At 37.5% G+C, this 11,365-nt stretch overlaps 2 protein-coding genes across 2 annotated transcripts; one reads left to right on the top strand and one right to left on the bottom strand.

The window, feature by feature from the left end:
* Window positions 1–494: 494 nt before the first annotated feature.
* Window positions 495–1,605, bottom strand: LOC121732093 (mediator of RNA polymerase II transcription subunit 19). Its single transcript, XM_042121883.1, has 3 exons — window positions 1,316–1,605; window positions 862–1,233; window positions 495–778 (listed from the first exon to the last, which is right to left on the bottom strand). The coding sequence occupies exons 1-3, from the start codon at window positions 1,497–1,499 to the stop codon at window positions 618–620; spliced, it is 717 nt and encodes a 238-aa protein (XP_041977817.1). The 5' UTR covers window positions 1,500–1,605; the 3' UTR covers window positions 495–617.
* A 3,640-nt stretch (window positions 1,606–5,245) lies between these two features.
* LOC121731604 lies at window positions 5,246–11,247 on the top strand. Its single transcript, XM_042121114.1, has 2 exons — window positions 5,246–5,564; window positions 5,684–11,247. The coding sequence occupies exon 2, from the start codon at window positions 5,690–5,692 to the stop codon at window positions 10,979–10,981; it is 5,292 nt and encodes a 1,763-aa protein (XP_041977048.1). The 5' UTR covers window positions 5,246–5,564; window positions 5,684–5,689; the 3' UTR covers window positions 10,982–11,247.
* Window positions 11,248–11,365: the final 118 nt, after the last annotated feature.

The following is an 11,365-nucleotide window of genomic DNA, read 5'->3' on the forward strand; positions in this document are numbered from 1 at the left end:
GAGGGATATTAATATCATGGTTTTACTGTGAACTAACTTAGGGTAAGACCATGCCATAGAGTAATAAAAGGCTGGTCTCTGACCATGCTAAGCGTAACAAAGCAGCGACGCGACAATTCATGTGCCATAGTGACATGCCATTTCACTTAGTTCCAATGCCACATGGTGTGATATGTCTCATATAGTGACATACAAAGAATATTTGACCGTGCGTAGCTCTGCTGCAGAGTAGTTTCACCTAGTGTGGTTCCACTTTTATGGTCCAAACTATGAATAATAAAAACTAAGGAAAAGTAACTCCGTCAAAAAACATGCTCCAAAATACTTGTCAAAAAAGTGTACCTTAGGTACACATTTCAATACATTTGCAATATTTAGGTGACCTTGAGCGGTACTAGGCTGACGTTACATGACAGATCAAAAGGAACCAAATTTAAAACGGTAATAGTATGGGAGTTACGATTCCTTAGTTTTTATTATTTGTAGGATCCAAACCATAAAAACTTCAATAACTGACAAAAGTTGTATGAGTTTTGTGTCATGCCTCATGGTTATAAGTGTAGATCTACAATAAAGGGGTTTTGATTTAGCTTAGCCTATACAATATAGTTAAATAGTTAGGGGATGGGGTGTTGGTTGGGGGTGAGGCCGCCATGCTCGGGGCTGTGCTTCTGTTTTTTCCTCTTCTTCTCCTTTTTCCTCTTTTTGCGTTCTTTGTCATCATCGTGGCGCTTCTGCTTTTTGTGTTTCTTCTCGTAATTATCAGGGTTAGAGGAATCTGAAAGAAAAGAAAAAATTTTGATTATACTGGATGTTGATGCAAAAAAAACCTTGAAAACCATTAAATAACTAAGCCATTACCTTGTAGGGGTGTGTCCTGTCCGGGTGGTGCACCATCTTTATGCTTGTGTTTCTTGTGCTTACTCTTGTGGCGCTTCGGTGGGGTGGCACTAACATATCTGTACTGTTCCGGCAGGGGACCAGGGTGCAACCTAAATCCTGCGAGCTGAGCACTTGTCAACGGCAGGAGCTCCTTCCCACCAATAGGCCTCTTGGCGATGACCGATCCCAATGTGCTGTTATCTTCCTGACCTGGTCCGTCTAGTATGCCCGGCAGATTCGGAAGAAATGACGACAGTGATTCCTTCAGTTTCTTCCCGTTGAACTTACTGTATGAATGTTCCAGCCCATGGTAAGCCATCAAGTTTGTAGCTCCGGTCTGCTCACATTCTCCTACAACGACATTCAATCATAAAATATAAGAAAAGATTAGTAACAAGAGGCTCTTCGCCATCTTCGCCAAATAAGTTCATACCTGGTGGTTCTTTCATATTCAAGTAGAACGGTCCGGTGTGAACTATGGTTGGGTTTTTCCCAAGTGAAATCGTGGTTTTGAGGGTGCCAGAAGAATCTTGTCGAGAAACGACTGGTGACCTCGCTCCTCTCGGGGAGGATTTAGGTGAATATGGTTCTACTTTTCTAAACTGATCAGACATCATCTTGCTTGAGCATGGCCTATATTGAAAATAAGAAATAAAATAGTTTTAGCAAACAAAAATAAATCATAAAATAAAATCTACTCCGACCCTTCCAAACTCTAACTTGTTTTTGGATTTGACAGTGACACATCAAATTCCTCCATGTCTACTTTTATTTTTCATAATATGGCGCTCGGCTTTTAACCATGGCCAGTGTCAAGTAAAATATGGCGGAAAAAAAAATTCGTGAAAAGTTTACAAAATTTAAAGTCGTATTTCCAGATGATCATCAAATCGAAAGTCTAGTAAAAGTCTAAAAAAGTAGTTAGAAAAGTCAACGAGTCAAGTCAGTTGTTTTAGTAAAGTGGTAGACCCTTTACTAAAACTTTCGATGGAGTTTTGGAGGGAACACAAAATGGCACGTTTCTTGATGTTGTATCACTTGCCCACACTTGTGCACGTCATCGAATATTTAATGGTTAATATTCTACCAACATTACACATTAAAAACCGAAATAACACAATTTTAGGAAAATAATACAAAAAAAACACAACGTCACTCTTTCGACCAGGGCTTCATAACGTTATCGAATACCGTTATAAATGTTACAAACCGTTAAAATATCGTTACGTACCGTTATTTTCATAATGGTAACCAGATTTAACGGTATTTTTAACGATATATTTTAGCAATGATATTATATGAAAAACTCAAAGCAGATATGTTACTACCGCGCGCGTTGTGAAAATTCAAATACGGCCCAATTGGGTCGTCTGTTGTTTAGTCTACATCGAGCGCAGTCACGAACGTGCCACGTCTTGTCTTACCTAATTAAATAGAAAATGCCGTCGTGTGTGTTTCGAAAATGTACCAATTAAGACTCGAAAGTAAACAAAACACATGGAATCTCTTACCACATGTCTTTTATTCAATAAATACGGAATACCTCGATTATTTACATTTTCAATTATTTTTTCGAACAATCTGGAAAAAATTGAATTTTCGTCATAGCTCAGGCGACAGCGATACGGTTTTGACGCAAGAACGATAAGGATGGTTGCGCTGCAGCATCGAGTAGTTAGTGCAGACTCATATATACATATACATAAAATATGTATTTTATGTAGTATATTCCATTATTAATTATTTCGATGTTAAAATTTTCAATAAATAAAATTCACTCTTACATAAGTTATTTCTTTTCTTACCTACTAATGCTTTTGTATCGAGTGTCCACTCTACGGCTATTTATGTTACTCTCTACCTACGAGAAAATTTGCAGTTCGATGTTTAAATATAGAACTGTCTCTTTTATGTAAATGGCATTTCGTATCTTTTGTTTCACTTATCTGTCAAATCTGTCAATGTTTGCAATTTTGAATTTGAAAATTGTTCGGAAGATATTTAAGCCGGAAAATAGTATGAACGTAACAGATCTGTATATGTAGAATATCATTGATATCTAGTAACATAACGAAAAAATATCGATATAAAAATATTGGTAAATATAACGATATTTGCACCAAATCTAACTCGCAGCCCACCTTCCGACTTCCAAGCACTAGTGCATTAAACTCGCAAAAAAATCTAAAAATAATAGTTATTGTTTTGGAGTAAAAATGGGCCGTAAAAAGCAAAACACTGTATATAGATACTTTGACATAAGGAGCATAGCCCGTCAGATCAGAGGCGCTTTGCACACGACTGGGCGGGGCGGACCGGTCAATTTCACCACGAACGATAGCACAAAGGGAATCCGATAATATGTATTACCAATGCACACCAAGGGTAAAAAGACCGCGCTGGAGGTCCCCGGCGGGCTCTGGCGGCGCGGCATGTCCGCGGCTGCCCATTGTAGATCACACAAACCAGTTTACATGCAGTAACGCAGACGGCGCGGCGGCGCGGGGTGGCAGCTAGCTCTATTTTCTCTATCTCCACTAGAACGAACGTCCTGAACTGACTGCCTCTACCCGTCGTGTGCTTTGTGTACCTACGCGGCAAGGGCAGCTGCAGACATTGACGGGCAGACGCGGTCTTTATTCCTTCGTGGACAAAAAGCCCGCCCCGCCCCGTCGTCTGCAAAACAACAGAGTCCGCCCGGCAGCCAGCGCACGGCGCGCGTGCTGGCAATACAATAATTTACTATACAAACCATAAATTAGTAATATTTGAACAAAGATACTGAGCACTGAACTACTGACCATGTCATTCTCATTAGACGTCATTTTTTCCATAATATATACCTACTGGTCACCAGACGCGTCTAGTTTAATTTTGTGCATACTGCATACTGAACTGACTGATTAAATTAAGTACTTATTTTACAAAAGGTAACGTTATCAAAGATCATATATATTTACCGTTATAAATCCAATTTACCGTTATCACATTTACTGGTACTAATTCCAATTTTTACCGTTATTTCTAGTATCGGGTAAATTTTCATACCGTTATCTATGCCCTTGAAGCAGTAACGTTATGAAAAAATACCGGTATTTGATGCCCTGCTACATATACAGTTCGACAAGGCTTTATTTGAACCGTGGCGAGAAAAGGAACTAAACGCTTCTATCATAGAAAAACGTAATTTTTGACATGTGTTTGACAGTTCTCCTTTACCAGCAGCTCTCCCGTCAATGTCACCCACGTTCAAATAAAGCCTTGTCGAACTGTAAATAAAATTAAAGCACAACTCAATAGACGTGATAGTTTCTCCGTTAAGTGTACTACAAAATGTAGTGGGATAAACTAGGGCTCGCTTCACTCGCCCTGATAAATATGTATTTATAAGAAATAAGAATTCTATAGGTCTACCAGAATCTGATGGCAAATGTTGATGGCAGATTTATATCCTTGATCATTGGATAAATTTTTATATTTTTATTTCCAGAACTGTCCAGTTTTTGTATATGTTAATCTATAGCAGATTCTGAACAAATGTGCCAAATTTCAAAAGTGTATGTATGTATATTTTTATGTTTGTGCACGCATATCTCCGGAACTACAAGTCCGATTTGAGTGATTATTTTTCTGTTGTACTAGGTATTTTTCAACTTAGGGAATACTGCAAGTTTCATCAAAATCAGTTCAGTAGTTTTTGGAATAGGGAATTTTAATTCTTAATTACGTACAACTTGAAGTCGGTTTTATTTTTTTTAAATACTATTATTATACTATAAAACTAAATTTATGTAAATTGAAAATCTTTGTTTTGAAAATTTCATGTCATAACTCAGAGTAACTTAAAGGGCCAATGTCAGAAGAGAGTTATGCTACTTGCTATTGCTTAAAAAAAGTTTTGCCTAAACATTCTTGACCAGCCGTTCCCAAAGTGGGCGATAACGCCTCCTCGTGGGCGCTGAAGGTCTAAAGGGTGTGGGACCCAGAAAAAAAATGGGGGCGTTATTTAAGAGCTTGGGTTGGGGGCGATTTATTTAATCTGGATGCATTTTAAATTGAAACAATGGACTATGGAGGCGTTAAAACATAATTTGTTCTAAAAGTCGGCAGTAGAAAAAATAAGTTTGGGAACCTCTGTTCTTGACGGACTATATCATTATAATATCTCTAAACCACAAATCCGGGCTTCGTAACGTTATCGATTACCAGAAAAAATAGCGTTACGTACCGTTATTTTCATAATGAACTGTACACAAATTTTTGTCTATGCCTACAACACCACGTGTTTGCAAAAACGCAATTTTTATGATCTTTGGCCCAAAGGGCAATTAAAAAAAAACACCAGTCTATGGTTGAACTTCATGCATAGCTTCTCGTTGCGCTACAATTTTCAATAATGTGTTTGAATATAAACAGTAGGACACATTAAATTCTGATTGTTTTTATTAATTTAATTAATCATAAATTCTAAATATGTGTATGATATGTGAGAAATGTGAAACTCCAAGTGTACAATGCTTTCGATAACACCAATGCTCGTACGGTGAAGTGACGCCATTTTACGGGAATGACCAGCCCGCAGCTGCCTGTTAATAGGCCTGATGTAAGGAGTGCTTTATTCAAACGGATGCATAAAAACAAATCTCTCATATTGTACTCGTACTGGACGTACGATTTCAGAGGTGAGCTCCACTATAAAGCGCCATTGTCGTTATCGCATTTCTGATCGGTTTCGATTTCCTCTTGTTTAGACGTCTTTTGTTTCTTAGTACTCGAATTGATCACGTGTTATGTATTTCAGAAAACTATGGAAGATGGTAATGACGCTAATGTAAACAACAAAACGCTACACGGATCGCAGTTTTCAAATCTGTACACAGAGCGCCTCGGAAAATTGACTTCGAATGGTCACGACATTCCCGCTGAGACGTCCAGCCCGACGAGTCTGTCGTACGAGCCCCGGCGAGCGCACGTCGACGCCGCCCAAGACGACAAATGCAGACAACGTATTAATCCACTAAGAATACACCTTGGCAAACGACCGTTTGTAGAGAATTCAATATCTTACAACAGTGCATCTAAAAGGAAGAAGCCATATGTGGCCAAGCACAATGATGCAATACCCAAAAATAATGTTCCTCGGGTGCCTAAACTTATACCAAAGCGTTCTGAACATGGACAGTTTCATAACCCCAAATACAACATGGAGAGTATGTTGGAGAGCGAAAGAGACAAACCTGTACCTAGACTCGTGCCTAAAAGTCATTTATCACAATATAAAAAGGGTAAAATTGAAAAAGAACCCCAGTTGAAAGAGTACGCTCAGAGTCTTGGATTGCAGCCAATGGTAAAGTTCAAATGTCGCAAGTGTTGCTCTATGTCATTCAAAACTCTAGCCATGTTGAGAGAACACCAGCTCATTTGCAGAGCTCAACCCAAGGAGGTTAGCTTGAGTCCAGAAGCGACTTACACAGAATCTAAAAATACTAGTGGTCCGTCTCGAGTCACCAGGAAAGTTTACTTATGTTCAGCGTGCGGCACCTACTATGAAAATTGGAATTTGTTTCTTCACATGAGGGAAGTGCACAACAGGCACATCTGTTTGTTTTGCTTGGGAATGTTTTCAAAAGCTGAGAAACTCTCCTCGCATCTTACAAACAAACACAATGTTCAAGAATTCAATTTTAACACAAAGGAGGAGTTCAGTCGTGTGCATGATGGAACATTTTATTTAATGTGCTGTGCATGTGATGAAATATGTTGCGAAAAAGACGATTATTTTAATCATGACTGTAACAATGTTAAACCTAAGCCTGTGCCTGTACTCGTGAGTAAAAGTTCATTAAAACCAAATAAACTTAAAAGTGTAAAACAAGACAATGGAAATGGATTCGGTGTGAGGGGTTTCGTTCAAACTTTGTGTGATAAAAAAGATTTAGATGAACCTAAACCGGAGGCTACAATGCCATCACAAGATATATTTAGTAATAAAAATATTAGCGATAGTTTAAATTGTGATACAAGCATGAGTTCGATGAACTCATCTGAATCTATCAATAGGACAGCTAATGATTCAATGGATAATATTTATGAAAAAGATGAGGATAACAATGAGTCAATTTCTGTACGTCCAAAGAACCAAGTACTGCAACCTGTGGCTCAGAATTTATCAAATGGGGATGAGCATAATGAACACGATGAAGACAGTGATTCACTCGATCCCAGCAGGGAGCGGGTATCCACTGCCAAACCAAAACTTATTACTAAGTCACCGCAACTTCCCGTTGAAAAAGAGAAGGAAGTAGGCATAAAGCTTAAACTCAGTTTAAATAATGCTAATTCCCCTGTAATAATAAATTCAACTGTAGATCCTACTGTAGGTAAAAATTATGCACAAAAGCCCCCGTCTCGTAACAGAAGACCTCCGAAGAGATACGAAAAGGACAAGCCATTAGACAGCCAAGTCCCAGTAAAGCCACCTTCAATAAAAATGACAATATGTGACCGAGCAGACAGTCCATTTGTCAAAACTACAATTTTTGAGAATAACAAAGAAACTATTGTAAAGACGCTTATAAATAATAATATAGAACCAACATCTATGAAGCCCAGTGATAAAACAGATAGCACAATTAAATCTACAATATATGATAATAAATTTGAGGATGAAAATACTTTGAATAGGGTCCCAAAATTGACTGTTCGGGTGCCCAAAGAGTTTTTAGATAAAGATTCATCAAGTGATGATTCATCTGATAGTGATGCAAGTGAAAAGTTAACTGTTGATGATAGAAATATTACTGTGGAACATGAAAATGAAGAAATGGCAGCTGAAACTTCACTTCCTGAAACATTACCAACAGCATCAAATGAGGGCCTAGATGAGACATCTACGAAAGATAATATTGAACAGAACATAGGCCAACCTGAGATAACAGAGGAAGAAATGAAACCCAATGAAGCAGAAGTACTGACTAACGTAACTGAGATACAGCCAAAATGCGAGCAGCAAGATATTGATGTAACTGGTGATGTAAATGTGGAGGAAACAGAGCCGGTAGATGAGATCCCAGTAACTGAATTAACTCTAGATAGACCTCTAGACAAATATCCATTGAAGGAACTTTTAAAAGTGTTTCTTTCATCGACAATATTTAATTGCATATATTGTAATCACGGACGAGTAATAGCAGTTAATTGTGAGCAACTTGCCTTGCATATGGTGGCCCAGCATCGATTTTCAGCTACTGTTGACAGTATAACAGCAGAAGAACTGATGCCAGAAACCATAACAGCTAAACTAATGTCAGGTGCAGTAGAATTGAATGATGTGTACATAAATTTGGATTCCTATGACAGTGAATACAAGAGTGAGAAGATGACCTTTAATCAATTATTTGAATGTTTTCAGTGTTATTTCAAAACTGCTATTCATAAGGAGCTATGTTTACATAACCGTAAAATGCACCAAAAAACAATATTGTTGTGTGTAATGTGTAAAAACAACTTTTATACTTATAGTGAATTAATTTGCCATTTATGTCCTGGAACATATAATTCCGAATACGAAATTAGGTATAGATGTTGCTTTTGTGCTGTAGATACAATTGCCTCGTCATTTAGGTTGATGGTACATCTTAGAAAGATACACCACACATGTGATGTTTGTTTAGAGTTTTGTCAAAGCCAGGCTCGATTGTCCAATCACGTTTGGAAACACAAATTACATCATTTCTGTTATCGTTGTGGTATAGCATATAGAAATAAACCAGATATAAATAATCACCTTTTTTGGAAACATGGAACCGAGAGTGTGTCATGTAAAAAATGCCTTCAGAAGAAGTGGCCACATGTCTATCATTTCTGTAACCCACCTGCAGTATTTGTGTGTGATGAATGCACATTACAATTTTCAAGAGCTGTGTGTTTAAAGGTCCATAAGAGATTCCACTCTGAAGAATATCCCCATTCCTGCACAGAAGAGGACTGTACCGAGAAATTTGTATCAAAGAAATTACTAAATAAACATTTAGAAGAACATAGAAAGAAACTTTTTACAGAAGATTTAAATGAAGAGAAACCATCTCCTCCAGAGGCATTAACTGATGAACAAAAACAGCCTGTTGTTGATTTAGTAGATGATAAACCTCAAGATGAAATAGATAGTAAACCTGAAACAGCTGCTGAAGAAGTTTCGAAGAAGAGTAAAAAGAAAAAAATGAAAGAAAAAGATGCTTTATTGTTAGAAGTAGATCTGCCGGCTTTGAATTTATCTGAGAGTGACAGTAGTGATGAATCAGATTCAGGCCAAGCTCCAACTCCTAAAAATGAAAAAGTCGATCCTACACTTATGGAAAGTAATGAAAATGAAATAAAAAGTGAAGTTAATGATGAAAATAAAGTGGAAATAAAACAAATTGAATCTGTTGAAAATCCGTTACCAAATAAAGATAAAATTGAACCAAATGAAGAGAAACCCAGCGACCAAACTGTATTAGATATATGGGACAACTTTCAAAAGTATCAGGCTAAGACAGAGAAACCAAGAGAGAAGACACCTCCATTGGTACTCATAAAAAAACATGTTTGTGAATCAGATCATGACTATTGTCTTGTACCAACAGACATGAATGGTGATGATGCGGGCATTGGATCTGATAAAAAGAAAAATAAAAAAATGAAGAAACGTTTTGATGGCTTATCATCTTCGAGTAGCAGTAGCAGTGATAGTGATTCAAGTTGTTCTTGCGGTTCCAATTGTAGCTGTTCATCTAGTAGTGGCTCTTCATCGTCCAGCTCGTCTGATTCAGATTCCTCTGATGAATCAGGAAATGAAAAGAAAAAGAATAGGCAGCACAAAAAATCCTTATCAAACAGAAGACTAAGTAATGGTTCTAACGTAGATGTTATGGGAATGTCTGAAACGCCTATATTAGCCCCCGAAAAAATTGAGTCGCCGATTGCAGAAACAGACCTAGAAACAGATGAAAGTGAGACAGACGAAGAATTTTATGATAAAAACCCACAATTAATTGCCAATAAGTTATACAATGAGAAACGCAATCAACTTTTGCTATCAGAAGGCGGCTCAGTTTCAGGTAATGCAAGTCGATGTACAACACCTATCAAAGAAGAGGGAATTCAGCATGCATTAGAACCTAATATTCCTCCCTCTGATTTACCAAAAGAGGAAATAAAACCGGAAACAAGTATTAAAGACAAAACAAGTAGTAGTAAAAAGAAGAGTAAAAAGAAGAAGAAATCTAAAAGTTCGCGTAAACATGGACCAATAAAAATAAACATTCCCAAAGATATGATTAGACCTGAGCCAGAGGTAAAGGAATCACCACAACAGATTCCAAATAAAATAACAATATCATTGCAAAGCAATACAGTTCAGGTTCCCGAACCTCCGCAACCTACAACAACTCAAGGTTTAGTGACGCCACTGCCTACCGCTCTAGAAAAGAAGAGGTCGTCGAAACGTAGAAGAGTTCCGAATAAATTTTATGGATATTCAAGCGACGAAGAGAGTCCTAATCCTGTAATGTCGGCTTTAAAACCTACACTACCCCCAAAACTGGAATGGCGAAAAGAAGATTTACCTTCGCCAGTTACCCATAAAAATAAAAAGGAAACACCATCAATAGTACCACAGAAGTTGTTCAACTTCAATGACTCATTAAGGTTTTCTGCTCCACCAGCGCCAGATCCTGAGCCGCCACGAATTTTAATGAACTCAGAATCTTTAGAATCCAGCGATTCCGATTCGAGTGACGAGGGAGCTTTACAAATTCATCAGCCTAGTTCAGTTCAAAATTCTATTCCTGTCCCACCACCCACGTATTTGAATTCGGGAACCTCTAGTTTGCCTTATCCTTTCCAAAGGCCTGCTGTACGTCAGGCTCGCGAGGGTGAGAGCGTTTATTGTTACTGTAGATGTCCTTACGACGAAGTATCTGAAATGATAGCATGTGATGCTGAAGGCTGTCCCATTGAGTGGTTCCACTTTGAGTGCGTCGGTATTATGGTACCGCCTAAAGGCAAATGGTACTGTCCCGAATGTCGAAAAAATCAAAGTTTCTCAGGTTACAGATAAGTTAATTTTTATTTAAGTATGTATATATCTTTACTTGTAATGATATTTGTATATAACTTATTAATGAGTGTAGATATTTAGCTTTACCTGTATATCTTTGTAGGTAGTTCGGATAAGATAGGAGATTAGGTCTGAAAAATGTATCATTGTTATAAAAGTACACATAATGCTTGATTCAGGTCTAGTGACCATCTCTGTAACCTGGCAAATTGTTGACATTATCATATAAAGCAAAAACAATATTATAAATCCAATTTTTGATACCATCTTGGCAGTTTTATTTATTTATCATAAGATTAGTTTTACCAATCTAGATTCTAGCGTAAGATCGTAATATATTATTATGTTCGTTAATTAACTAGAATCTAAAGTTATGAAAATATT

The sequence above is a fragment of the Aricia agestis genome, chromosome 11, assembly GCF_905147365.1.
Source record: "Aricia agestis chromosome 11, ilAriAges1.1, whole genome shotgun sequence".
Taxonomy (NCBI): Eukaryota; Metazoa; Arthropoda; class Insecta; order Lepidoptera; family Lycaenidae; genus Aricia; species Aricia agestis.

Coding starts and splice junctions, on each gene's coding strand:
- LOC121732093 (XM_042121883.1), bottom strand. CDS start 1,499: ATGATGTCTGATCAGTTTAGAAAAGTAGAACCATATTCACCTAAATCC. Junction 1,234..1,315: donor GAATATGAAAGAACCACCAG/GTATGAACTTAT, acceptor ATGTCGTTGTAG/GAGAATGTGAGCAGACCGGA. Junction 779..861: donor ACAGGACACACCCCTACAAG/GTAATGGCTTAG, acceptor CTTTTCTTTCAG/ATTCCTCTAACCCTGATAAT.
- LOC121731604 (XM_042121114.1), top strand. CDS start 5,690: ATGGAAGATGGTAATGACGCTAATGTAAACAACAAAACGCTACACGGA.